Raw genomic sequence first — 27,652 nt, 5'->3', positions numbered from 1 at the left:
AGGTACTTAAGTGCCCTACTGGCCAACACACACTTTTTCGTAACAGTAATGCTGGGTCTACAATGCGAGTCGCAAAGTCGTGAGTCGCAACAATTGACCAATCACAGTCGATTATTCTTCTGAAATTCAACTGTGATTGGTCAATTCTTGCGACTCACGACTTTGCGACTCGCATTGTAGACCCAGCATAATGCTAGGTCTACAATGCAAGTCGCAAAGTCGTGAGTCGCAAGAATTGACCACTCACAATCGTATTTGAGGAGAATAATCGACTGTGATTGGTCAATTCTTGCGACTCACAACTTTGCGACTCCCATTGTAGACCCAGCATAACAGTAGGATTTCGACCAATCGCGTTGCTCGATTCGAAAACGTACGGCCGTATGTTCCCGAATCGAGTAACACGATTGGTCGAAATCCTACTGTTACTGTTACGAAAAAGTGTGTGTGGCCAACTTAAGGTTATTCTACATAGAAGTCGTAGTCGTGAATTGTAAGAAATTGACCAATCACATATGAAGTTGAGGAGAATATTCAATCTGTGATTGGTCAATTTCTTACAACTCACGACTACGACTTCTATGTAGAATAACCTTTGGGCAATGATTTGCTATTGCCTGTTGTCTGACATTGTGCAAGGGGCTTCATGGTCGCTACATCACGTCGATACAACGGGGTTCCTAACCTAAGAATCGTCAACTTTAACGCTAAATATCTCGCTTCGCAGGGCAGACCGCCGCATTTTTCTGCCAGATTCTTTCGTTTCGTGTCAAAACTCGTCGAATGAGCATAATTTTATTGATATTTGAGGTGTAGCGCGTATTTTAAACAATTACCCCCACAATGTCATGCGTGTCTATCTCGCCGAAGCACGCGGAAAATAGCCTCCAAATTATGGAGAGTTATCTGCACAAGCAACAGCTGACAGACGTCACGCTGATCGCGGGTGAGTGTATGTTTTTGTAACTTTTTGTTTTGATAACGCACCTATGTGTCAACTGTTAATTGGACTTGTAATGATTCAGATGATAATGGTTAATCAAATGTTTTAATTAATAAGAACAAGGAGAGTTATTATTTTATACCAATATGTTTACATAAAATGTGCATTTTCTAATATAATTTTATGTATAATCAAGAGATTCGAAGAGAAATTCTTTTTATTGTTAAAAGTTGTTATTCAAAGTTTTTAACCAGTAAAAATTGAAGAGAGAGTACATTTTGTACACAACATATTGAAAATATTTTTCACACTCGATGAACTTGTGACGTTCCATTTCTCATATTTCTTTTCTCTGTTCTGTGCTTTTTTAGGAAATAAGCGTGTCCCAGCTCATCGATTAGTACTCAGTGCTGGCTCTGAATATTTTGCTACCATGTTCACAAGCTCTCTGCGAGAGTCGGCACAAAATGAAATAGAATTAATGGATGTTGATGGAGATGCTTTATGGGCTTTGGTTCTTTATTGTTATACAGGTAATTCTGCTTGAGAAGATATGTTTCACGTAAGAAAACATTTCACGAATATTAACGTTACGATAAAGGCATTTGCAGATATTTTTTTAAAGCCGTTCTTGTTGATTTTTGGATTTGTCAATTCTTAATAACATGTTTTTTTTTTATACTTGCAGGTTGCATAGAATTGCAGGAAGATAGCGTAGAGTCTCTACTTGCAACAGCATGTTTGTTACAATTGAATCCAGTTATTAAAGCGTGCTGCCAGTTTCTCGTCGAACAACTTCACCCAAGCAACTGTCTGGGCATATGGATGTTCGCCGATACGCGAACTGGGCATAAGGATTGTTCGGAATTGGTTGAATACGCACACGCATACATTACCAAACATTTCATGGAAGTTACAAAAAATCAAGAATTCTTACTGCTATCTGCCAATGAAGTTGTGAAGTTACTTGAGTTTGAGGATCTTAATGTTCCCTCGGAAGAAACTATCTTTCATGTAAGACAACTGTTTGTTGAACGAACCAATTCATACAAATGCAATTAAAATACCTAAGCTGGAGATACAGAATAAATAGAATCATTGTTTTATTATTATTTCAGGCACTAGTGACTTGGCTGGAACACGATCCAGAAAACAGGAGCAAAGATGCCAGTAAATTATTAGGTTTAGTCAAATTATCATTGCTATCACCCGCGGTAAGTTCATCGGCAGCTCAATTTTTTTACTCGACAGAACTTGTGCATTAGCACTAATAAATCAAAACAGTTTATAGCTGATAATATTGTGAGTAACGAAATGTTCAAAGACCAAAGAATGGCGCAGGAATTAGTAATTGAAGCATTTATGTATCATTTGCTGCCTGAGCGAAGATCTTTGCTTCAAACAGGCAGAACGAAACCCAGAAAAGCCACTATGGGTACGTTGTTAGCTATCGGATGTATGGGCTACTATGAAGGTAATTTATTATATTTAAAATGAATTATTTAATATTAATCGCATAACTGATAATTAATCGATCACGATTAATGTAAAGAAAATATATTATGCCAATATTGTCGCACTATTTTAGTTTTTCCAAGCGAAATAATTTGCGACGTACTTTCTAGGTGCACCATTTGTAGATGCATTTTCATTACACGGTAATGCCTGGCGATCTCTAGATGAATTTTGCGATAAACGCTGGTCATCTGTATCACGCATAAGCCGTGAATTTAAATCTGACGCAGTAGTAGTCGATAAAAAATTGATTTGCGCATTAGCATGCACAGTAGAATGCTTCGATTTCTCCACTCTTACGTGGAGCACTCTACCACCTTTGAATGTTCCTCGAGAAGACTTAGGTATGTGCAAATGCATGAGAATTTGCAAAATTAATGTGCAATTTATTTCATTTATTCATAATCAAACCCTGGCAAATACGTTATAATATTCTTTTTTAGGAGTGGCAGTCTTAGGTGGACTTTTATATGCTGTTGGTGGTCACGACGGTGTTGGAGAGATATCTTAATGAGGTAGACAGATGGGATCCGGGAACAGGTCAGTGGAGTTCAATATGTCCTATGTCCGTACAAAGATCTGGAGTCGGTGTAGCTGTGTTAAATGATAAGTAAGTCTTTACAGATAAATTATTACGTCATATCTGTTTTCAATCATTTTAATTTCCTTTTTAGTGCGTGTCTTCGTATAAATATTATTTTATTAACTTTAAATCTTATTAAATATTAAATTTTTTTAAATAACGTTGATATTAAATTTTTTATGGTGTTTTAGATTGTATGCCGTAGGAGGAAGAGATATCAGTTTCTGCTTAAATACGGTAGAATGTTACGATCCGCACACGAACAAATGGACACCGTGCGCACCTATGTCGAAGAGACGATGCGGCGTAGGCGTAGGAGTAGTGAATGGTTGTCTTTATGCACTCGGTGGTTACGACTTTTCAGATAGCGATACTAGCAGATTGGACTGTGTAGAAAGGTATAAAGCCGCTGTTACATTATATGTTAAAACTGTCAAGTTATATATAATGCGATGTAACAATATAGATATGATCCTAAAACCGATACGTGGACTATGATTGCGCCAATGAGTGTGCCCCGGTCTTCAGTTGGTGTGTGCGAATTAGGTGACCGACTTATGGCCGTGGGAGGATACGACGGCCAACAATTTCTCACACTAGTGGAAGCCTACGATCCACATCTCAACGAATGGGAACCTGTGAGTGTATAAACTATTCCTGTAATTGAATATGGTAAATAGAAATAATTGTAAATGTATTTTGTAAACTTAAACATTTTTATGTTTATAGGTTGCTCCTCTTAACGCTGGCCGTGCGGGGCCCTGTGTTGTTGTAAAAAATTTAACCAACAGCATGTAGATTATTTTTACTAAACGATCAGTAATTGGACTTGTTAATTATGCAATTTATATTTGTAATTTAGGTGTTTCAAAATTAGACATCAGAGAGAAAAAGAGAGAAGCGATAAAAAGTTCAAGAGATTCAGGTACAAAGAACGAAATCTAAAGAAACACAACGTAATGCAGGAAGTGTAACACAATATAATCCAATTGTGATATAATTGTAAAAAATAAACTTCTAATAGCGATTTTATTCGCACTTGTGCTATTTCTTATTCGCCGCATCACGCTAAACACTACACATGAAGTCATAATGAGCGCTTTAACGAGCATTTTGACCGATTGAGATGCTCAATGCTAATATTATCACATTTTTTGCGACATACTTATTAAATATTAAAACTAAAAAACTGCTTATATCACGCTTTCACATTTAAATATATAATTGTCTTTATATATATATATATATATATATATATATATATATATATATATATATATATATATATATATATATATATATATATAAAGACAATTATATATTTAAATGTTTATAATATATGTATATATATGACTATTATGTATTGAATATTTTTTAAAAACTTGTTTCGTAATTAAATGCAACTCAATCATGTGCAATTTGTTTTCTTTTTCCTTCATGGAATCATATAGTATGAGAAAATCATTTCATTTTTTGAATTGTCGTGCGTCAAATGCTTGTGAGTATATTCAATAAGGAACCATACTGCATATATATATTCATGCACTGACACTGAAGACTGAAGTGGATCAGTTGTCGAGCGGTGTAACTAACCGAACTTACTGTAAAAAAAAGAAAAACAACCTATTTATTGCTTTCCCGACATTTATGTTCGAAACTCGAGACTCTCAAAGACTGAATAGAAGTGATAAATAACTGTACTTCGATAAATCAGAGAGACAAGTAGGATTAAAATCAATTTTAAGCTCTTAACCTTAAAATTATAGGTATAGAGACTTGTAGGTTATATTTTGAGTGTAGACTTGAATCTACTTAGGTAAGAAGAAACGTGCAATTAATATGATTGAACAAATTTATTTATTTAACTCATTAACATATAATTGTACTGGCCACCGGTTAATAACTGCAACGTGCAATTAATTTTTATCTGAAAAACATTTTATGCAGATTGTTCATATATATATGTTCTATTCTAATTATTTAAAGATTCTAGTTATATAGAGAGTTATTCTAGTTTTTATAGTTATTTAAAGAGAATTAAGAACAATGAATAAGTCACCTAAGATGGACTTTGAACTCTTTGAAGGTTGTTGGCAAACTGAATGTTTTAGGACAGTTACTTGATAGGACTGCTGAAAAAGAGAGACCTAAATCTTCTTAACTTGTTTCAAGGTGAAATTAATGCATTTTGACATACCAAGATATCTGAGGAATCCACAAAGTCAAACGGATTGTACATTCCGTCGCATCGGTGGAAACCACAGAATCGATTTATCAATTTGATCGTAACACAAGTAGTTTAATGCCATACACCAAAGATGAACTTATTGAGAATAAGCTTCATAGGCTTCGTTATGCCTCTAATCTTAGGTAAGAAATAATTAATTTAATTATTAGTTTTTATCTTTCATCATGCATTCTTTGCATAAAAGGAATCTAATAATTATTAAATATAACACAGATATTAGCAGTTGCTAGATATCTGAATATATTGATCTCCGATAAAGCTAAACTGTAAAGTTTGCATAAACGTTCTCAACTTCAAACTGCTTTTAGGATTAACGCAAAGTGTATTATCTGTAATTTTTAGTTAATATCGCAAACAGCGAAGAAGTCGTGGAAGTATTTACAATACAAACAGCATCTGAGGATGCTATCAATGAAGAAGAAAGTAAGCAGGTTCATACAGATGAAACGAATGAGTCTGCGAACGTAAATGCCGATGTTCCAGTAAATGTCACGGTCTCAACCAATACTACTAAAGTTAATTGCTCGTCGGAGAAGATCTACGGTCCTGTTGAGGTCTTACAAATTTATAAAATAGTACAATATATTGAACAAGATAATATAGCTTTCTTATAAATCTGTCATTGTTATAGATTGTCAATGCGACTAGACTCATGGAGCTATTGATCTTGGAGCCTGGCCCCTCAAATCGTTCCAGAAACGACAAAGACGGTAAACAGTTACCAGGAACGTGCGTTCTAGTGTTATTCTATGCCCGATGGTGCGTATTCAGTAGCCAAGCTGCGCCGCATTTTAACGCTATACCTCGCTCGTTTCCCCACGTTAAAGCCGTAGCCATCGATGCTATAAAACACCAAAGGTAAGTGTTACAAAATTCGGACGTATGGAAAGAAAATTTGTCACTTTTCTTTTTTTCTTGTCCTTTGGTATTCAAAATTGATTCTACACTGAGAAGAAAATATTTTATTCCAAAAAAATATTTATTAGGTATCTCCCAATAGCATTATTTACTTACTTTTTACACATATTTATTTAGAATTAGATATTTTTATTTAATTGAAATAAAAATATCTAATTCTAAATAATCATGTGTAAAAAAATAAGTAAATATGCTATTAGGAGCCACCTAATAAATATTTTTTTTTGGATTTTTTCTCAGTGTAAGAAAATACATCGCTTTCAGCTTCAATGCTCAATACGGAATAGTTGGGGTGCCGACGCTGATGCTGGTTCACAACGGCAAGCCTGTCGCCAAATTCAACGACACGACCTATACCCTGGAGTCGTTCGCCAAGTTCGTGTCTCATCTGACGAACCTGCAGCCGAACGGCTCGCTGTACGTTACGTCGGCGGACTTTACGGGGCCGGTTTCGAGCACGCCCTCCAACGAGACGGACTATTGTCTGGTGCTGTCGTGGGTCTTCATAGTTGCCTGCGCGCTGTACTTCACATCGCGTAGCAGATGGTGGCAACAGTTCGTTGAGCTTATTCAGAATACCTGGCTCGAGAGTAATGAGGAGCACGAGCATGCTGATTGAGAAAGGCAGACTAATTGCTGAATTATTTATTCATTTTGTAAACTTGTAAATAGGAAGAAGGAAAATAAATATATACATATATAAAGGATAAGGGAAATTCCAAGAATTCGTTTAAATTTAAATTACTTTAATTACTGCCAAATTTACTGTTTGCTTTATTTATTGCTAAAAGACTAACTGCAAGTTTAATGATTACTCGAAATCGAAATTAGTGCTCATGAGTGAAAAATATCAACATTGACCCGATTGACCGACACTGATGAGTTTCATATATTCTAATTTTCTTCCTTTATTTGTATACACGTTTAAGCTAAAGTGTAAGTTTAATGTTAATAAAATTGTTTGGTCATTGTACATACAGATCAGTTTATATTTAAAATTATTAATTGGTTGTTTCCATAAATATAAACTGTGCTCGACTTTCATTGCCTAATTTGCCTTATTTAAATTATATATCTTATACAACTTAGTTTTTAATTTTAGTTTGCGATTATAATCTCTTCATTTCATTGAAGAAAATTGACAGAATGACGACCATTTAAAATGAGCGTCGTCTGGCGCTATGATATTTATGTACTTTATGCACTTTGTTTTTCTTTCTTCCTTTTCTCTCCAACGTGTAATTACATATCCACTTCGTTTCAAGTGCAGAAGGTGCAGGTGCAGCTACGAAGAGGGCGCGATGAACGCGCTAACTTGACGTGCGGCGGGTCCGACGTTGTAATGGCCGACTTCGAGATTCACTTATTAAATTCCCAACTTCACGATTGTTGTGTGCGGCATTTGTTTGCGCTGAAGTTCGTCTCCAATGGATTTGTTGTCGCGGTGACCAGGCCGCCGCGAGTGCTGTGGACCGCTGCGCGGGGAGGAGGACAGGACGGCTCGGTTCGGCACGTACGGAATTTTGCCGGATATTCGACAGGCGAGATGAGAGATTTCCGCAGATACGTTCCCGCAAACGCTTCCGTCCGACGTCCCGCGCTAGGTTAAACCGCACCTGACCGGAGAGCGCGGATCGCAGACCGCGGGCGCGCAGCGCGGTGCCGATCGTCCGATCCCGGGGAGAGTCCGACGGTTGAATTATGGGCTCGATCAACCTCATCTGCCCTATGTGCTGCGGCGAGACCTTCAACAATCCTCAGTCCCTCAAGTACCACTTGTTAAGCCTGACGGACAATCTCTATTGCCCCGGCTGTTCCCAGCGTTCCGACTCCGTGACAGCGCTCATTCAGCACCTGGACATGTGCGAGCACGATCTCAGGTACAAGATGAAGCCTGAGATTCTGGCGGACAAGCTCAGGAAGGGCGGAAAGGAGCCCGAGATCAAAATGGATTTGCTAATGGTACGGCAAAAGGGGAATGTGAATAGCTTTGTTGGCGATTTACACAGGGCTTTTTATCGCAAGCTTCTCAAACATTTGTCTCGTGTTATTTTAAACGTTGATTATATATAGGATAGAAAATATTTGTGACAATTTTCAAAGATGTAATTGTCGCACGAACCTTTAAACGAACTTCTTGGAAGTCTTATCTTGAAATAACAAAACCTGCAAATATATGAGTTTCAATTGAATTATACAGAAAATTTCGATTTCAATTTAATGCATGATACAGTTTCACAAAAGGAGCAAAAGCATATTTTGTGGCTGGAGCAAATTGTTTTGTCTACTTGCTAACTTATATCGCTAGATAATATTGTACATTAATATGTGCACGTGGATTAATTCATTACTTTTAAATATTTAATGATTCAAAGCTCTATGTATATAAAAAGACTTTCAAACTGTTTGGTTTTTCCATCAAAGATACAATTGTAACTCTTGATTTTAGGATGTCAAGGCGCAGCAGATTAATCGGGGCTTCCTCGCGACGATGGGCAGCAACGGAGTTATCATAATGGGCGATCCGCAGACGATACAATTGGATGAGAATGGTTCGTAGAATTGCTGTTTTTCTTATACGTAGGATTTCTGTGGGTTTGACTGTCGTTTCTAACGAAAAATATCAGGAGAGATTAAAGTCGTAGAAAAGATGGACACGGATGGAACGCAACCAGATGAAAATTCTCTGGATTTCAAGATGTCCGAAGGACTCGCCGGCGACGGTGGCGGAGCGCAGAGAAGATTGCAGTCGTCACAAGGATTGATGACTATCCCCATATCGAATGCAGACCGCAAGACGGCGTCAATGGAGAAGAATGTGATCGCCGTGTTACCGGACAGTTCCGAGCTCCTGGATGGCGAGGCCGCTGCCCTGATCGATGTGGATCGTTTAAACGAGACAGGGGAGATCGACGAGGCTGGTTTTCTGCGTGTTAAGCGAGAGCTGTGCGAGGTATATCTATCGAAAACCGGATTATATTTGTATCTTACATGTATTTGGCGAATATTATCACGAAATCATTTCTTTAAATTGATAGTAATTCGATTGTTTTTGTTTTTTACAACAATTACAACTTTGTTTCTGTTGCTACAGCTCGAGTCTGACGCTGTATATAGTTGCACCAGTTGCGAAATGAGCTTCAACTCCGTCCTGGAGCATATCAAGCAGTTCCACGATGGCCAGGAGGTTTTGCTAGAGATGGCGGAGCAGTTGAATGATCTGGCGACGACAAGTCCGGTATCCGTGTTGTCCGAGGGCTCGGAAAATGTGGCGAACGCACGGCAGCGGCAGACGATGAACACGTTGCGCACGGAGGAATGTGTGGATAGCGAGGGTAGGCTCTACACCAGAAAAGTCGTGCAAATTGAGAAATTCTGGGACCGTACTCCGATTCAGGTGACAACGTCACAATCAGCGAAGGCTCCGATGATCGAGAAGTTCTTTTCGAATGTGGAAGGTGTTAAGGTGTGATTTAAAGGCGCGCTTCTCAACGGAAGAAAAATCTCGCGCGATACGCATTTCGTCACGTAAGAGTTCATGTTCTCTCTAACGCATATATATAATATCGCAGGTACGAGAAAAACGCCTGGCGACCGCGTCGATGCGAATGTACAAATGCAATCAGTGCCTGCAGCAGTTCTCCAAGTTGGGAAATTTTCGCGTGCACGCCTGTCTCCGTGGCAATAATCGTTGCGAGCAATGCGATCAGAGCTTCGCGACCCCTAGAGCCTTGCAACTTCACGCGAAGGTGCACGACGGCGAAGCCGATCCGAACCGGAAGACGTTCCTTTGTACTACATGCGGTACCGAATTCTGCTCCCACAAAAGCTTACGACTGCATTCGAGGATGCACGCGCCAGTGAGAGCCAGACATGTCGATGCACCCGAGGGCACCCCTAACGCGACTTTCACGTGCCCCGAATGCGGTAATAAATCTATTTTTTATTTTACCCTTCGAATTAGATATTAACTTGGTTCGCACTTTAAGAATGACGACGTATATCGTTAAATTTGTCACTGAGCCGATAATCAAATGTATAACAAAATATGGAGGAGTCATGAGAAATCCGAACACTTGTGTGTCTCTGCTATTTTAAACAGTAGGAAAAAGTGAAACTATAAGGCTCTACAAGGCTACGATAATACGCTAATTACTATTATTATTATTTTAATATATAATGGTAATTTTTTTAGGTAGATATGTGGGAAAGCATGAGAATGTATTTAATGATCTTTTAAATCATACACAAAATTTTATTTTCAAGCAACGATATGAGAATAATTGATAACGCGCTTTTGATGTTAAATTACATATTAAGCTAAATAATTTTACCTCTTGTTTTCTTAACATGTCGATTAATGTTCTGCAGGTAAAACGCTATCCGAATCGTACAAAGACGCGCACATGACGCTTCACACGGGCGACTCAGTGACGTGTACCGTGTGCAACCGAAAGTTCGATTCCGCGGATAGCCTGACGATGCACGCGGCGGTGCACGTCGAACTGGCACCTCCGCAGTCGCCTATTATGCAGACTTTGATTTCGACGTCTTCCGAGGCAACGACGACACCAGCAACGATAACGCCGGCTTCGACGGTAACGTCAACAACGACGGTGACGACGGCGACAACGACAGTGACAACAATGGATCCAGGGGACAGCCAGAAACCCTATCAGTGCCAGCATTGTGGACGCAGGTTTACCAGACCGCACGAGAAAGTCAAGCATGAACGAATTCACACCGGGGAGAAGCCGCATGCCTGTGAGGTAGGCGGACAATTGTATAGTCAGGTTTTGTTAAGTGATCACATAGACACGTGGCTGAAAGTTTTTTTAACATTAGGACTATTAACGATTAACTTCTATTAAAGTGTATGTATATATCTTTGACAAAAGAGATAAAGGAAAAAGTAAATCAGTTTAATTGTTTACATATTGCAACAAGAGTCACGGGAAATCTCAGAAGATGCACCGTTATAAACTTGAGTAATTAAAAAAGAAATTATAAATCAGTTGTTTGATTGCTTTGGTAGTTCTAGTGCTAATACGTTGTATCTTCTTTCGTTGCGTTGCAGCTCTTGGCCAAAGCTTCTAATGTCAAAGTGCTGCGGTCTTATGTGGATCCTGACTTTCTCATTTGCTCCATTAATATTTTTATCTATGTTTATCGGCAGGTTTGCGGCAAGACCTTTCGCGTGTCCTACTGCCTGACCCTTCACATGCGCACGCACACGGGCGTACGACCCTACGGTTGTCAGCATTGTGGCAAACGCTTCAAGGCGTCCTCCGTCTACAATCATCACTTGCTGACGCACGGCGATGAGCGCGCCTACACGTGTCCGTACTGCCCGAAGACGTTCAAGACACGGGTGCAGCTGGCCGGTCACAAGAACAGCCACACGAAGCCGTTCCGCTGCACTGAGTGCTCACGGCCGTTCGCCTCGCTCTACGCTGTTCGCGCGCACATCCAGACCCACAAGAAGGACAATAATCTCAAGTTCAGCTGCTACGTGTGCGGCGCGTCGTATGGCCGGGCGTTCGCCCTCAAGGACCACCTGAAGCAGCACGGTCAGGACGTGCTGGCGCTACCGGAGCCAGCGCGGGAGGAAGAGGTACACGAAAACTTTCTCCTCGGCGAGGAGGAAGCTGAGGAAGACGAGTTCGTGGCCCCGCCACCTCCACCACCGCCGCCGCCGTCTCCACCACCGCGCTTCTCCGGCGTGGACGACACCAACTGAGGTCAATTGTTGCAATTCGATTCTAGTCATAGAATCGTAGCGCGTCCCGCAAGCTTGCCGTAAGCTTGTCGTAAGCCTACGGAGCGTTCGTGAAGACTGGAGTATTGTTACAAGTTCCGCGAGTTGTTGCGTGAATCGAATAGAGCGGATTTTTTTACCAAACCCAATCGCCATCGATTGGGACCTAGTTGTATGTAAGCGTTGTTGACTCGTTAACAAAGTTTATTGTCTGTTCGTATTTCCCGTACTGTGTTCGCCGTTTTTCCATCATGAATTCGTGAGCCTGATCGAAAGATTCACTGCCGGGAGCAACTAATCCGCGAATACAAGTGTTGCATTACCTCAATCGATTCGAACTGGACATAATTACGCAACGAAGAATTGGCCGGGTGCTTAATTGGTCTTCTTTAAGAAAAAAAAGAAGCAGAATTTGAATATATCGTGATGAATTTTTTTGACAGGCTAATAGCGTACATTATATAAATTGTAAATGTATTGACCAATTATATTATTATTGAATGACACACAAGTTTTCAAGTAATACAAATATAATATATTTTGTAATATTTATAATAATAATAATTATGTAAATAAAAATTAGGGCATTATAATTGTATAAAAATTAGCATATTACGCATTGCATTGCGTACTTATGTCCGACCAGAGTTGCCGAAATACACGAGGCAAACGAAGCTCACGAATCGCTCATTGATGGAAGTCGTTGCGATTAGTTGAATTTGAATATAGCTAAGTTTTTAAGTACGCGCTTTTAATTTATTTGAAATTTCTTGGTAACGAGAAATGGGCTGTCGTACGTGACATATACACATCACAACGGACAAATTTGTTCTAGTTTCAATTTCATGGTTATTTAATTTATTACGTATACAATGATAAAATTATTTATCATTGTGTACAATCGCATTATTAGTTGTATTAATTAAAGTTACTCGAAAGAGATTAAATTCCATACGCGTGCAATTGAATTTTGTTTGGACGAAGATTGATCTGGAGTTATTTTTAATTAAATGTGATCGTTTAGTTTTAACGATTAATGTTTCTTATTATGACACTGTTGTTACATGCTGTTGTTGTTTGGAAAGTATTTTATGACAAATTAAATTTTTACTCAGAAAATTTGTTAAATTAATTCGTCGTGAGTTGTATTATTTCCATTTTTTTGTAAACCATTAGATTGTCTATATCTAAGAAATAGGAAGGAACTTTAACAGAAAGCCGCAACATTGCTTGCATCTTCACACATATTTTCACATAACAGGATCATTTTATTGGCTGTTTCTGTTATCACTCTCGATATAAAGGAATCTAAATTTACTCTCTAAGTTGATTAAATTCTCTTTTAACCATCCAATCTTTTTCTGTCTTTTATTTTAAGTTTGTGTCATCTCTTTCGACTTTTCAGATTATGAATTATGAATCTCATTTCAAAAGCAATTTTGAGAGAGCAATATGAAAGAGATTATATATGAATTGGAGTAATTCTCTTTAATTTTCTTCTTTTATCTCGTTTTCGTTTTATAAACATTAAAAATTGGAAAGAGAGTATACGCAAGTATAATTATAAGATAAAAATCACAAGTTACTAAATTGAAATTTGTTAATTCCTTTTTATTTGTTTCTAATTTATAGGAATAGTTTCTTGCATATATACCCATATAGCTATATAGTTACTCCATTTTTTTATTGTAAAAATTAGATATCGAGGAAAAAGAAAAGTCAGTAAAAATAAATTGAGAGAAAGAGAGAACAATGTGGATGTGTAAACAAGATTGAAGGAGATAACGTGATTATTTATTCTTGTACAACGCATTTTTTGGCTGTTGCTATTGAGCGCGTTCAGCAGACCAAGCCGCTGAGTAACAGTCGAACGTGATTGGCTCTTACTTTTAGAACCAACCAATCAACGCAGAGTGTTGACAAGACGACCTCAACAGTTGTGTGTCTGCTGAACGCGGCCATTGTTTTCAACAATTGACAGTCCTGTATCTGGAGCTTCACATGCTTCCAGTGGCTTCGCACGTGAGATCACCAAGTCTTGCCGGTTTTCAAATAATTCCTCGTGGGATTGTGATCGTGATCTTGAGGGTTGGAAAACGACAAAAAGAAGAAAAAGAAGAGGTAACTTAATATATCAACGTTAATAGATTTCAATGTGCAACAGTTTAGAATACTGTAAACGACAGAATTCGCTATCGTGTGCGTAATAATGTAACATAACCTCAAAGTTTCTGTAAATAACAGTACAACTTATTACCTGAAATTAGCAAAAGTACGATTGTGGTTTTAATAATTAATATTTATCAAATTGTTTATTCTGCTTGTTTATTCTGCTGTGAATAATTTGTATCATGTTTGATATTAAGATAATTAGTTAATTATTATAATTTTGTTTTTACTTGCAGTACCACTGTAAATTAATCACTCTGGAAACGATCAATCTTGTTAATAGTGATATTGATGGATAATTAATACAAGACAGTTGTAAAACCATAAATAAAAAATGGTAAGTACCTATGATATGTATTACAATTTTATTACGTATTTTATACTAGATCTTTTACTTTGTTAATAAACACACTTTGTTTTCTTTTAGGCACGAAATGCAGAAAAGGCTATGTAAGTGTGATTTTTAACATCTGTTTCATAAACTTATTACATATTTGCTGTGAGAAATTATAATCTCACTATTGTTGATGTTAGTAATTAATACACATGATATTAATAATATTCTTAGGACAACGCTTGCTCGTTGGAGAGCAGCGCAAAATAACGAGGGGACAAGGAAAGAGCAAGAGCGAAGGCCGTACTTAGCTTCAGAGTGTAGAGACTTACGTAAGGCAGAGAAATGGCGAATGCAAATAATTAGGGAAATTGCGAAGAAGGTTGCCCAAATTCAAAATGCCGGGCTTGGAGAGTTCCGCATTCGTGATCTAAATGACGAGATTAATAAGCTACTTAGAGAGAAGCGACATTGGGAGGCGCAAATAAAGGAGCTTGGCGGACCTGATTATTCCAGAGTCGGGCCTCGCATGTTAGATCATGAAGGACGTGAGGTAAAGTTGTAAATAATAATATTTTTTTGTAATCTCTACAGAGTGTAGGTCTCGAAGATATTTACCGAGTGTTCAATTAAATTACAGGTCCCTGGTAATCGAGGTTACAAATATTTCGGCGCGGCTAAGGAACTACCAGGCGTTAGAGAATTATTCGAACAAGAACCACCGCCACCTCCTCGAAAAACTCGCGCGGAATTGATGAAGGACATCGACGCGGACTATTACGGTTACATGGACGACGACGACGGTATTTTGATACCACTGGAACAGAAAGCTGAGCAGGAAGCGAGAGAAAAGTGCATCAAGGAGTGGATATCTCGGGAGAAGGAAGGGCCGGAGGTCGAAGTTGAAACAACGTCACAAAAATTGATTCCTTCGCAACAAGACATTCAAGAGGCCTTACTCGTTAGAAAGAAGAAAGAGCTGCTGGAAAAGTACGGGCTAGACTGAAGTCTCTAGAAGATTGGCGTTGCATGTGAAATGTAGACTGAAATGTCGATATTGCGATATTAACTATTGATAAATTTATTGTTAGTTTCATTATATATTAGAATACATTTTTATAAAACGCGATGAATATAATAATTATTATTAATAAGCACGTAATAACATTGATTAAGATAATTAGTTTGTGCAGTAGACATTCAAACTTGAATGCTTATCAAGAGAAACGGGTGCCGTAGATGAAAATATAGATAAAAATCCAAGAATAGTCTGTTTATAATCTTCGCGATATCCGATACCTTTCCTCTTTCCTCATCATTTACAGAGAATAGGCAAAGTGCTTATTCCGTAATGAAATGGAATAACGGAGTAGACACGGTGTAGATTATCGTTATTCTGTAAGAAAATCTAAATATCGCATGCTCTCTCTCGTTTTCGCAAATGCGTCGTTGGATATTTGCAAAGTGCATCGTATTCTTCAATTTGACCTCGGCTCTCTTATTCTCTCGATACGGCAAGCATCTATTAACGAATAATTCCTATCTAATCCTGCAACATGGTCATAAAACTCTAAAGTAGATTAAAGAAACAAGAAAAATAGTTTACTTCTCATATCACACGTGAGTTTATGAAAGTTGCCGTTAATCGTTTTCAGAACAATTTCGCTTTAATAGATTCGTTACAGCCTATTTTTGTCCGAATCGTAACTCCCATAATCATTGATCTCCGAATGTTAAGTACAAAAAACGCAAAATAGCTTTTTCTTTAAACAAAAAAACCTACTTTTCGTGAAAATTTATCCTTTCAGGAAGATTGAAGATTAATATGATTTCAGTGTGGTGAAAATGTAAAACACACGTCTGGACACTTCCTACATATCCAGCGGCTTATCACGCAAAGTGAAAAACGTGTGGTAAGATTAACGTTATCATTAATTACGTTACACTTGAAAGAGTAAAAGACCTAAAAGTTAAAAAACTACTCGCTAATTTAACGTATGTCACTCGGGTGCTGACTCGAATTCTTGGAATTCCCTAATTCCCCAGTTCGTGTTATAGAAAACGAATGATATAATCTTCAAATTGAGAGATCAATATATCGCTACTTGGCGTTAATTGATTTAAATATTTAAATCACTTCTCTCCTCTTTAGCATCGTGCCGTTTATAAACAGACTGTACATTATACGATAATATCGCTAGGACTCAGAAGTACTCTCTAACAGTATCAGCTAATGATGCACGAGACAAATCGTGTTATGTGTACTTATACATATTCATATATGATATTCACATGTCATTCACACACATACGCGCATACATACATTTAACGCTAAATGGGGCTGTTTTAACTCATTCTACACTCATATATAGCTGCAGTATACTTTAAACATCTGGTTGAGGAAATTTTCCCATTTAGCCCGTTTTCTTTATGCTATAGAAAATATATGGAAAATTTTTTCAAGAAAAATAATGATACTGCTAAAAATATTAACGTCCATTTATACAGGTTGAAAGAGGGTCCAAAACTTTGGGGGTATAGTACTCGTAAAGGAGTAAAAAATGCTCAACCGATATAGATCGAAAAATTAACTTAAATGGTTACGAAATGACAATCTACTCGATTTCTGCTGGCAATCCATGGACATGGGAATACATGTCCATGTGGGTTCCGCTCTGCTAACAAAACACAATTAAGCTTAATGTGACACAATAACGTCAATATTCTGCCTAAACTGGCAAATTGCTTTCTGAATTAATAACAAACTTTATGTGATATTATTTTAATATTTTTATACAAAATGAATAGAAAGAGGAATCAATTTATGTAAAAAAAGACATGTAGTTCGAGCGAGTCGTCTGTACTACCAAAAAAAGAAATCGGTTCTATCTCTTAATTAATTTTTCGAGCTATAATCATTCTTTAAATTTTCCTTAATGAGTATCATATCTTTCCAAGTTTAGGATTCTGTTTTTAATACCCTGTATAAATTATTTATGATCATATAACGAAATGTCAATACCATCCATCTCGATATTTTTTTACATACCTTACAGTTTTAACGCTCAAAATTAAATTTATTTGCAAACAGGCAATTGAACTTCAATAAAAATATACGTATCTCTTATTTTGAATTGCTCCATAACATATCCGGTATAAGCCATCGCGAAATCGAAGGCGGAGACATATTTTGCACGTTTTCTCGTAAGAAAAAAATCTACAAATAAAAGGTAACACATTAGAGTCTAAACCACTGCTACGTTTAGGATGCTTTAAATTCTCGGTTAAATTCAACGCACATCTAGCGCATATGTTGTACGTAAAAAGAGGAGTACGCGTTATACGATAAAAACAATTCTTCGTGTCCTAAAGGAGATTTCTGAGTCCCCGCAATTATATTTTATTCTCCTAAATGACAAAATAGTTCGAGCATGGATCAATAAATATATAATCATGATGAAAGTTTACTACTAGAGGCTTGAAAAAGTCAAGCGTTAAATGATTCACAGCATCTGTTTGTCCATTAATCAGTCGCGCTGGCTTTGTCTGCTGATCTAGGGGTCCCCTAACGATCCTTTGGTCTAAGGCTATTTTCCACGTTACACTATGCACTTCTATATTTTAATGACAGTATCAAACCGCATAAAACACTAATCACGCTTGTCAGATAATCTTGTAATCGGAGACACGCTTGTACAGTTTCCAAGACATAAGACGTAAAGAGCTAATCGAAACAAGATTTGAGTACTTACGAAGTTAATGTGTTTTAATAAACTAAATTCTATATTCGCGCGTTAATTACATCAATTGATTAATTATAAATGTAAAATGCTCGAAAAATTATATTTAGCTTACAAACGATTGGAAATTAATGTTTTTTCGTGAATGAAGCAACTTGTTTTTCGTTTTATTCAAGTAGATGGTGCTCAAATATATCTTCAATGTAATATCTAATTGCAAGATAATTATTAAAGATATGAAAATGACAAAGTTCAATCGTTTGCTGAAAGAAGTGCGTTTTAGCCGAAAAATCTGTAAAAAGAGAAAAGAATAAAATTTGTACGCATAATTTTTTTTTAAATATTTTGTACATCTTTATGTTAAATCAATTTTTCTCTCGTAATCTAACTTGGGCGTACATTTTTAAATCTTTATCCTCTACTTCTGCGTGTTCCCTAATACAGCTATTGACGGTGGAACCCCTTGCTCAAAAATTCTAATATTAATGCATAAATTATGCCACATCCCTAGCATACTCGTGATCGTGTATGTTTCTATTTCAGTTATAATATATCGACTCTACAATCACATTTGTGTTTACGAAGTGCGTTTTGCGAGTCATTGTGCGTCATTGAATTGTCAAACTGTTGGTCTCGTGTTCCATATCTCGTTCCGAGAGGTCTCGTTGAACCGTCACCGCCGTCACGTCGCGGCGACAATTGGCCGGCGCCCCACGCATGTTATCAATCCATTCTCGAACCATCTCAAGACACCAACGCCCGTGTCCTTATCTTATCTTACTATTACGATTTGCTGCTCATCCATCCAAATTCTCTTTTCCCAGGCATACTTGAAGGGAACGTTAGATATCAGTTGTAAAGAGTTTAAAGTTTAAAGTTAAAGAACTGAACTGAATGAGTCATCAGTAAAAAAAAACCATTGCATATAAATAAGTGCGTAGATATACACATTATTTATAAGCGTCTTGACGAGTATAAATTTTGCTAAGTAATATCAGTTAGTATTAAACGTCTCAATGGCCGCCAGGCCGTTTAGCTTAATATTATTGTTAGCAACGTTAATTTATTAACAATTTAGTAATAATAAATTATTTCTTTAAAGAATGCATGAAATCATTGGTGGTCAATTTTGGTGTATAGATAACATAATCCTAATCATAAGCTTAAGTTATTAACTAATATTGGCCTAAGCTCATCATTGATATTTTTCGTTCGTTTTGGAATCGATTGTTACTTGGCATCTACGTTTCATTCACGCATGCCCAAGTTGCACAATAACACAGTTCAAGAAAAATTGATTTTGTCAAATCCAGAAATACTTAATCATTCCCATAATTTTCTTCTCTGAATTTGTCATTTTTTATCCTTTCTTGTTGAACTGCGTAATAAGGCTAATTATAAGGATCGACAAGGAGAAATTGGATGGCTATATTCAGTGTTAAATGCATGCGAGAACACGGGCCCGATATTCGCCACATTGATTCATATGAACAAACACAAGCAGATCGGATATCGAGATCGAATATACAAATATATAGTAAGATGGATTAATATCGACACAACGATGGAATAGCAGTATAATGAAGAACAACGATATTGCTGACACGTACAATGTGGCTATAATGAGCAATACATTCATTTAATATTACAGAAAATACCAATTAGAACATTAAATTCTTTGATAAAGAAAAAATTATTTTCGACAATCTCAGTTTCGAATTTTAACTGTAAATTTACATAGTGACATTATCAACTTTTAGCCAATTAAATAAAAGTGTAAGTTTATTTTAGGAATATTTTATCTGAAGTCTAATAGAAGAGAGAAAGAAAAACTGAAATACTTTAATCTCGAGAATTGAAAAAATTTACAAATAAATAAGAAGTTCTTAAAAATACGATCTATCAAAGAGGCTTGCTATCTTGATATTGTATTAACATATTTATTAGCTATACTAGCTATAGCTATAAAATAGCCATTACAATTGAAGGAGCAAAAATCAAGACGTGTCTCAACAATTCCGTTGTAGCTCCATCCACGCAAACGACAGACATGACCGTATAATAATAACTCATTGTGTCGATGTTATCCCATCTCAGGGTGGACACACGAATCATTTTTGCAAATTCTCAAATCTTCCAAACCAGAAACTTTTGCTTTCCAAGGAAACAATGGTGTTTCCTACATTAAAGTACTAACTTCTCAGAAATTTTCTATTAAATCTCTGAAAATTTAAGTAACTTTTTTAGGCTTCGATACAAATAAAATCGAGTGCAGACAGCTCGATTTTTTAAGAACATTTTTACTAAATCACAGGAACTTTTGGCTCTTCCTGGAATATTTTAACAATTATGGAAAAACTAATTTTTCTAGAGTACATTTCCCGATCCACGCGAGAAGTATCTTCCGGATTTTTAGAGTCCTTTGAAAACGAAAGAAATCCCAGACCTTCAATATCTCGCGTAACCACCCTGCATCTTAAAATATTATGAAGTCAAGAGATGTAACCACATCTGTTTTCGAGATGACGTCGTTCGGACATTTGAACATTCTGCTTACATTTCGCGACAATCCTTCATTTAGCGTGGCGCGCGGCATAAAAAGGGTGAAAGGCACAAAGTAAAAAATTAATGATTCAGATTGGCTCAGGCACATGTCGAGTCGGAGAGCATCGTACCATGCGACAGGACAGGTACGACGATTGGGCCGGAACGTTGATAAACGCCGGAACAACGATCGCGCGACCGTCGGGACCCTCAACATCGAAGACTAGCCACACTGTGCTCCCATCAGCGTATCAAAAAGGAAATGTACTTGGTACATTTAGACAAGAGTTTGTAACTCAGAGTTTACAGTATTCCAAACAGAGCATCCCGAACAAAACAAAAGCCCTGAAAGTTTCTAAAAGACTTAATTTAAAATTCGATTGAAAGTCGGGGCATCTTTCGAGACACTTTTAGAACGCCATTTAGACATTGGTTTACTTGTTTAACAGAGATCTGAAACATTAAGATATCTTTTGAACTTTATGTTGTTGTGTAATATTTGTAATTCGTTTTGTTTAACAGATATAGAAGTTAGAAAGTCTTTACGATGTTATTTGGACACTTGTATTGTTCGGGCTCTGACTTGGGATTGACAGACCGATTGGAATATTGACTTCCGTTCTTCAACCAGGCAGTCAGTACACAGTGTCTCCGTGAGATAAGGAGAAAGAATTGAAATCTCTCTCGAGATAAGCCTGCCGCGAGCAATTGTTCTTCCCTAGAAACGCCCTGTTCGCATCAGTTTCCCGCGTACTCTTCGGCGAGTACCGAGTTAAATCGTTTCGCGCTCGTATAGTCGCATCAAGAATGAATCCATGAGAGGCACTCACACGAAGACACCTCAAGGACGCAGTAGCGAGTGCCAACGTTGCACTTGCATCGGTTGCCTCGCCGTTCGCATCTCGTTCCAATGCTGCAGTTCCTCAGATCCGGAGCTGTTCAGACCCAAAGAGAGCCAACCGATCATCTCCCGTCCCTTCCTGCCCATTCCGCCTCGCCGACGGTTGTACACAGACAGAAAGAGTGTCACGTCTCCCAATTGGAACAACGCGATCTATATTCAGAAACAAAAAATGCCACATATCATATTTCACATCATATTTTAAATACCCAGCGCTTCGTTAACCCTTTAACTGCGAAAAGTGTATATACATCCTACGAAAGTAATTTCACTTACAAAAGACGTTTATACGTATACGAGAATTAAGAGAATTAGACTCTGTCAGTCGCAAAATTATTCGATTTTTATCTGAAGCGCGCCGCAGCTAAAGGATTAAGAAATAAAGAAAATCAGAGATTCTACAAAAGTTACCTGAAATATAAAAGTCTCCTTATAGAGAGGATTCGGTTGGGCGCGTTTTAAGCCGGTCTTAGACCGGCCCATTTCGTGATTGTTGCTATCGATAAGAGCCAACTTGACGTAAGTGTCGGGAGGTTTTGTATCGTTTCCACCTCCACCGCGGAAATGGGAACCCTTGATTATTTCAACTGATAAGCGACCCGTCGTGCCGTTGTACGCCAAACCGATTAGGATCTCAGCGACACTGCCTCCCTTCATGCTGCTGCCATAAGGTGGTACAGCTGTAGCAGCATACGACTGGACCGATTGTTGGGATCCCGTGGAATCGCTGCGAGTTAAACTGCTGGTGGTTCCCCAGTCCTGTGCCTAGAAAGTGTAACACAATTTCCATTCCACTGGCAACATTCTGGTATAGATTACATTACATCTATAGATACATTACGCGTCATTGGCTACTAAAAGATAACAGTAATAATAGCTTTGATCAGCGATGATTAAATATAGACTTTTCAAATACTTTACCGAGGAAGAAAGCGGTGGTTGAAGAGTTAACCAGAGGGTAGTTTCTAACTGGAGATTAATGTGATCGAAGGACACTCTGGCTTCACCCAACAATCTTTCCCGACGCATCATTCGGCCACCCCACAGATACACTCTGAGTCGTACACCCATTGCGTTTACATCCTCCGGATTTACACGAGGAAGCAAGAAGCTCTCTATGTATTGCGGAGATGTTCCTTGCCGGACACGGGTTTTGCGTCTTTGCTTTTTCGACGGCAGCAGGACTAACCGTACCTGGCTGCCACCAATACCAGCGGGATAATTTCGCCCTTGTAACACGTGAACCTGTAATAAGGAAAATAATATCCCGTTTATCAGTAGCCGTTTAATTAATTTAAAGCGAATATAGGAATTTATCACTTATAATACAAAATAAGATATAATATAATAATTTAACTTTGTATTTATTATTTAAGTTATTTAATTAAATAATAATTTTACGTAATAAATTATATATATTGTACATATTAATTACAAAATATTCTTGAAAGCATTTTACCGAAATAAATATCCAAAAGTAATAAAAGAGATAATTATAAAAATTGAAAGTAATGATTAAATAATAATAATTATACGTACTGTCATCTCACGCATTGGGGCATCATACAGAAAAGCGACTTCCAAGCTACCGATTTCCTCGGCAGCCACTGTACCCATCGCTGTAATGACGTCATTGGTCGTCGAGTCATTTTGGTCAACTTGTATTTCCTGTCTACTGTCCTCTCTACTGTCAAGTATAATACTAGAAGCCCCAACTTCCACTACGCACTAAAACAAACGAAACAGAATACGATTCTTTCTCGAATTCCTTGAAAATTTTTCTCAAATTAAGAAATAATTAAGAAATCACCTGTTGTTGATCTGCTGGAGAGGGTTCTTCGGTGCAGCTACTGGAGGTGGTTCCAGCATCTATAAATAATAATTAACAAATCCAACTGTACTTAATAATTATTCACGGAGTATTCTCATTTTTTTTTTAATATTAACCCTCAGGGTACGGACTATAAAAAAGTTACGTTCCGTACGGACATGGGTTAGCCTAACCCGGCGACTTTGATTGACTGTATATCGGGCTGTAATTTGTCAATTGAAACAATTTTTTTTTTAGATCAAAAATTTTCTCAAAAATACAATGGCGTTGATAGATTATTATATTATTTGTTTAAACAAAGATACATTTGAAAATTTCCATTCACTTCCTTTGAAATGGCGCTACTTTAAAAATTCGCTCGGGTTACGCTAACCCAGTCCGTACCCTGAGGGTTAATATAACAATACGAGGAAGATGTGTATGTACTGACGTAAAATGGAATTTTGTGAAAGTTACGAAGTATAAAAATACTGTAGAGTACAAATAATACTTTTCTGCATGATTATTACACTAGTATGAGGAAGATCGATATAATAATATATATTATTACTATATATCATTGCTGTGTATGGATTACAAGTATATAAAATGCGATAAAAATAAAATACCTCTACATGTGCGTATATAGATATGATACCTACATATTAGACACAGATGTATAATAATCACCTTTAAAATTCTAGTTGAATTTTAATTCTATTCTGTTGCCGTTACTTACCTACGATAGTCGTTGGTCCGTCCTCCGCTTGTATAGTCAACGTATCCGGTGGAGGATGCGAACGCGACGCGTTTAATCGTCGGAGAGCGTCTTCCTCTGAATCGGAGTTTGTTTCCGGATCCGAATAGGAGAATGCTTTCCCTAATATAGAGCAAAATCATTATCGATTATTATGAATAATTCATACCGCGAATATATATTTTAACTGCAAAAATTTGCCAATCAGAAATCTCGCGTAATGAATTATAGGTCAATCGACTCTGATTTATCTGGTATAGACTCTTTGGAAAAATTATGAAATTGTTATCGCAGATCGAGAGGGATGAAATTTAAAGAAACTTGAGAATTCGGAATAATATAAAATTTGCAAGGAGGATAGGAGTATGGAAATCGGGATACAAACTAAAATCATATACCTATGTTTTTTGATATTTGAGATGCGGAGCTGTTGGTGGACTCACAGAGTGGCACACAGACTCCGCCGAAGAGCGCGGTAGACGAAGGCGGCGTGAAGCACCACTTCCGGGACAGATAAAGGAAGAGAGCTAACAGGAGTACTACGAAACCGGCAACGGCACCCAAAACTGCAGTCGCTTCCACAGGTACTGGAACAGTCCGAAAAATCGGATTAACGTGATATAAAATTTTCAGAGATATAATTTTTGTAAAATTTCTTTCTTCTTTTAGCTCTCACTTCGTGTTTCTTATTGTCCTCATACTATCTACTTTTCTTGACATCTTTTCACGAAGTTTTCTACAAATTTGAAACAAATTTTATTAACGCTAAATGGTAAGTACTTGGTGAAAGTTTAGTGTCAGTTAATGATCGTTACGTGCTAATAAGATGAAAACTTCTGCTATCTCATTAATGCGATAAGTTTGCTCGTTTCTCTGTTCTTCCAGCGCTATCGATTTTTTCTTTCGTTCAAGTCGAAAAAACTATATGACTGCATAACGACCGTTTAATTTCTTTTCCAAAACTATATCAAAACTAATCAAATAATTATATATTACTTTTATATATCATACTTGCCTAACGTAAAGCGTTATCAGCATATGTACATTAAAATGACGGTACTTCTCACTTACTACGTTCACTTTTGAACGTAGAATAATATCGCTTTATCCCACGCAATTAATTAACTAATGTGTAACATCAAGAATAGGAATTTGGTCTGTAGGTACGTACTGCGTGATATATACGCAGAATGCTTTTATTCATTATGAATGAGATCAGAGTAACATATCAAAAATATAATTAGTACCGAAAAAAATAAACTTTTGTTTGACCATACAGGCAGCATATAAAACTTTTAATTATTATATTGTTACATTTGTTATTTCAATTAAACAATGTTCTGTACAGTAAAAATAAATATTTTAAACAGAGAAGGGAAAAACGGACGTGAGAAATTTAACTAAAATCAACTGATAAGAGTAATTAAATAAACTAAATAATAAAAAACAGCCACGAAAAAATACAGTACATCTTTTTCACGGAGGTCTTCGTTTCTCAGAAGATCAATTGTAAAAATCGAAGAATATATTTTCGCCCTCTCGAACTTGGGATTTTACTTAATTATTACATTTATTATCTCAATTGAAGAACGTTCTATAAAGTTTCTATAAAGTAACAAGAAGCAAACCGAGAGAAAAATGCGGAAAAATGGGCATGATAAATTTAAATAAAACAAACTGGATAAGTAACTAAGTAAACTAAAATGTAGAATAAGCAAAGTTTAAATAAAGCGGACACGAGAAGGTGAACTGAAAATTCTTTTCCACGAAGGTCTCCGTTTCTCAGAAAATTAATTATAAAAATCGAAGAATCAATATATATATTCGCCCTCTTGAACTTGAGAGATTTTTCGCCGCTATAGATATACACCGGGTTGTGTCGTGCTCCGTCATATCGAGCGCCGCGTTAACGCGGCGGCGACATATTACGCGCCGTATAATGACCTGGAATAATTTATTATCGCTCCAGTTGTGACAGACTACCTGCGATACGGAATTGCGCAGCGTTGCACACGCGTTATACTCAGGTGCGACGCGGTACGTGCGATTGAAGAGAAAGAGGAAAAACTCATCCCTCGCCCGAGATCGGCGGATTCTTTAATTATTTAATTTTCCAATAGCGATCTTTCTTTGTTTTAACGCGTAATCGCACCCCTCAGGAACCCGCGTCCCCTACTACGCTACACAGTCATTGCTTTGTATACTCTTCGGGAAATTCTGCTTGCGCAATGCGGCGATCGCGAGGATCGCGTTTCAGTCGTTCGAAGCCGATCCTATCCCCTTAAATCTTCTATAATCGTAAAAGTGGATAGAACGTGGATAGAAGGATAATTCAGGTGGAAGTTAACAAAATATCGATTCGAGGCCTGATTTCCAACGCGTCTTAAAAGGAAAACAGAGACAAAGAGAAAGACAGAGAGAGAGGGGGGAGGAAATACCGCGCGCCGTGGAGGGGTTCTTCCAATATCCTGGATTAGACGATTTAGATTTTCGTCGTTGAACGAACGCAGCGATGATATATAAATCGCGAGAAATAAAACGGCCTCGAGGCGCGGCGATGCGCGAGAGAGTCGGGAGCATCGTCGCGGGATCAGGGTGACTCCGGGTCGGTCCGGCACTCATCCGCGGCCGCGGCGGCGATGGATAGTGGACTTACCCGCTAAGAAGTGGTCTGATCCAGCCAGAATCATGCTCGTCCACGGTGTCGCATTAAAGAGCTTCCTTACGTGGCTCGGTGGCGCGGCCGGGGTTGCCTCTCGCGGAATAGCGAATGCATTATCCGCATCCGCCCTCGACAAGGTCGCCAGGCGGACGTTCCCGGTGGAAATCGCGCGGGGGGGTAAAAGCGTGGCGCCCAGCTAGCTACTCGGGCTAGCCGCTGACAATAAATACGTGGGCGGGGGTGTACATACACACGGCACTCTGTTGCTCGGTACGACGACGCGTCGCGACGTGCGTCGTTCGCCGTGCGCCTGCCGCGCCGAGACCCGCCGTGCGCGCCTGCGCGACGCTAGGCTGCCAAGGGGCGCGAGGGCGCGAGCCACCCCCGGCCACCCCTCCCCCCCGAGAACGTGACCGGATCGAGGGACAACTTCGATCAAATTCCAATTAGCTTGATCGCCCGCTTTTAACCCTTCGTATATTTCTTTTGTTTTTATAATAATAACACCGTTCTTATTATAAAAACAAAAGAAATATATATCGCAAATGCCGCACAGTCACACTTACTGTTCAGATACTTAATTGTTTTAAACACAATAAAAAAATCTGATTTTTTTTCACTATAGCGAATATTCGGACGCTTGCACTAGTGCACACTGAGTGCGCACTAAGGCTTGTTTATAATCTAATTTTTATATTTAAAGTCGCTTAAATACACATTTAAAAACTTTTTAGCCAATAAACAATCTGTAATATCTATATGGATGCTGT

General features: G+C 37.9%; 4 protein-coding genes and 1 pseudogene across 8 annotated transcripts; 4 read left to right on the top strand and 1 right to left on the bottom strand.

Moving 5' to 3' along the window:
• The first annotated feature begins 557 nt into the window (after positions 1 to 557).
• Positions 558 to 4,073, top strand: LOC139822076 (kelch-like protein 5; annotated as a pseudogene).
• Positions 4,074 to 4,584: 511 nt separating this feature from the next.
• On the top strand, positions 4,585 to 6,911 carry Bug (thioredoxin domain-containing protein bug). 2 transcript variants are annotated; one of them, XM_071793619.1, is made up of 5 exons: positions 4,585 to 4,857; positions 5,214 to 5,411; positions 5,632 to 5,843; positions 5,921 to 6,147; positions 6,448 to 6,911. In XM_071793619.1, the coding sequence occupies exons 2-5, from the start codon at positions 5,360 to 5,362 to the stop codon at positions 6,824 to 6,826; spliced, it is 870 nt and encodes a 289-aa protein (XP_071649720.1). In that variant the 5' UTR covers positions 4,585 to 4,857; positions 5,214 to 5,359; the 3' UTR covers positions 6,827 to 6,911. The 2 variants fall into 2 exon arrangements, with proteins under 2 accessions (XP_071649720.1, XP_071649721.1); XM_071793620.1 differs by having other exon boundaries at positions 4,586 to 4,857; positions 6,472 to 6,911.
• Positions 6,912 to 7,055: 144 nt separating this feature from the next.
• Positions 7,056 to 13,097, top strand: LOC139822075 (uncharacterized). Of its 2 annotated transcripts, none has more exons than XM_071793604.1 (7): positions 7,056 to 8,169; positions 8,657 to 8,759; positions 8,835 to 9,160; positions 9,302 to 9,673; positions 9,780 to 10,134; positions 10,579 to 10,976; positions 11,384 to 13,097. In XM_071793604.1, the coding sequence occupies exons 1-7, from the start codon at positions 7,909 to 7,911 to the stop codon at positions 11,945 to 11,947; spliced, it is 2,379 nt and encodes a 792-aa protein (XP_071649705.1). In that variant the 5' UTR covers positions 7,056 to 7,908; the 3' UTR covers positions 11,948 to 13,097. The 2 variants fall into 2 exon arrangements, with proteins under 2 accessions (XP_071649705.1, XP_071649707.1); XM_071793606.1 differs by having other exon boundaries at positions 8,147 to 8,169; positions 8,906 to 9,160.
• A 461-nt stretch (positions 13,098 to 13,558) lies between these two features.
• LOC139822085 (pre-mRNA-splicing factor ISY1 homolog) lies at positions 13,559 to 15,736 on the top strand. The gene is made up of 5 exons (XM_071793623.1): positions 13,559 to 14,086; positions 14,371 to 14,471; positions 14,562 to 14,584; positions 14,703 to 15,021; positions 15,109 to 15,736. Exons 2-5 carry the CDS (start codon positions 14,469 to 14,471, stop codon positions 15,472 to 15,474), a joined length of 711 nt encoding a protein of 236 aa, XP_071649724.1. The 5' UTR covers positions 13,559 to 14,086; positions 14,371 to 14,468; the 3' UTR covers positions 15,475 to 15,736.
• Syt14 (Synaptotagmin 14) lies at positions 15,520 to 27,358 on the bottom strand. 3 transcript variants are annotated; one of them, XM_071793609.1, is made up of 8 exons: positions 26,877 to 27,358; positions 24,664 to 24,807; positions 24,203 to 24,343; positions 23,464 to 23,522; positions 23,193 to 23,381; positions 22,575 to 22,898; positions 22,065 to 22,418; positions 15,520 to 21,806 (listed from the first exon to the last, which is right to left on the bottom strand). In XM_071793609.1, the coding sequence occupies exons 1-8, from the start codon at positions 26,908 to 26,910 to the stop codon at positions 21,594 to 21,596; spliced, it is 1,458 nt and encodes a 485-aa protein (XP_071649710.1). In that variant the 5' UTR covers positions 26,911 to 27,358; the 3' UTR covers positions 15,520 to 21,593. The 3 variants fall into 3 exon arrangements, with proteins under 3 accessions (XP_071649710.1, XP_071649709.1, XP_071649708.1); XM_071793608.1 differs by having other exon boundaries at positions 22,065 to 22,412; positions 24,619 to 24,807; positions 26,877 to 27,350; XM_071793607.1 differs by having other exon boundaries at positions 24,619 to 24,807; positions 26,877 to 27,344.
• Positions 27,359 to 27,652: the final 294 nt, after the last annotated feature.

Source organism: Temnothorax longispinosus, chromosome 11 (assembly GCF_030848805.1).
Source record: "Temnothorax longispinosus isolate EJ_2023e chromosome 11, Tlon_JGU_v1, whole genome shotgun sequence".
NCBI classification, from domain to species: domain Eukaryota; kingdom Metazoa; phylum Arthropoda; class Insecta; order Hymenoptera; family Formicidae; genus Temnothorax; species Temnothorax longispinosus.
This window is presented reverse-complemented; position numbering and strand designations above follow the sequence as displayed.

What these genes read in the sequence shown, in the direction of transcription:
- Bug (XM_071793619.1), top strand. Translation starts at nt 5,360, where the DNA reads ATGAACTTATTGAGAATAAGCTTCATAGGCTTCGTTATGCCTCTAATC. An exon ending in CGTTATGCCTCTAATCTTAG is followed by an intron (nt 5,412 to 5,631) that starts GTAAGAAATAAT and finishes TGTAATTTTTAG; the next exon opens with TTAATATCGCAAACAGCGAA. An exon ending in GATGCTATAAAACACCAAAG is followed by an intron (nt 6,148 to 6,447) that starts GTAAGTGTTACA and finishes ATTTTTTCTCAG; the next exon opens with TGTAAGAAAATACATCGCTT.
- LOC139822075 (XM_071793604.1), top strand. Translation starts at nt 7,909, where the DNA reads ATGGGCTCGATCAACCTCATCTGCCCTATGTGCTGCGGCGAGACCTTC. An exon ending in GATACAATTGGATGAGAATG is followed by an intron (nt 8,760 to 8,834) that starts GTTCGTAGAATT and finishes GAAAAATATCAG; the next exon opens with GAGAGATTAAAGTCGTAGAA. An exon ending in CGAATGTGGAAGGTGTTAAG is followed by an intron (nt 9,674 to 9,779) that starts GTGTGATTTAAA and finishes ATAATATCGCAG; the next exon opens with GTACGAGAAAAACGCCTGGC.
- LOC139822085 (XM_071793623.1), top strand. An exon ending in CGAAATGCAGAAAAGGCTAT is followed by an intron (nt 14,585 to 14,702) that starts GTAAGTGTGATT and finishes TAATATTCTTAG; the next exon opens with GACAACGCTTGCTCGTTGGA. An exon ending in TAGATCATGAAGGACGTGAG is followed by an intron (nt 15,022 to 15,108) that starts GTAAAGTTGTAA and finishes ATTAAATTACAG; the next exon opens with GTCCCTGGTAATCGAGGTTA.
- Syt14 (XM_071793607.1), bottom strand. Translation starts at nt 26,910, where the DNA reads ATGATTCTGGCTGGATCAGACCACTTCTTAGCGG. An exon ending in CCCCAATGCGTGAGATGACA is followed by an intron (nt 22,899 to 23,192) that starts GTACGTATAATT and finishes TCCTTATTACAG; the next exon opens with GTTCACGTGTTACAAGGGCG. An exon ending in AGGAGACTTTTATATTTCAG is followed by an intron (nt 21,807 to 22,064) that starts GTAACTTTTGTA and finishes TTCTGAATATAG; the next exon opens with ATCGCGTTGTTCCAATTGGG.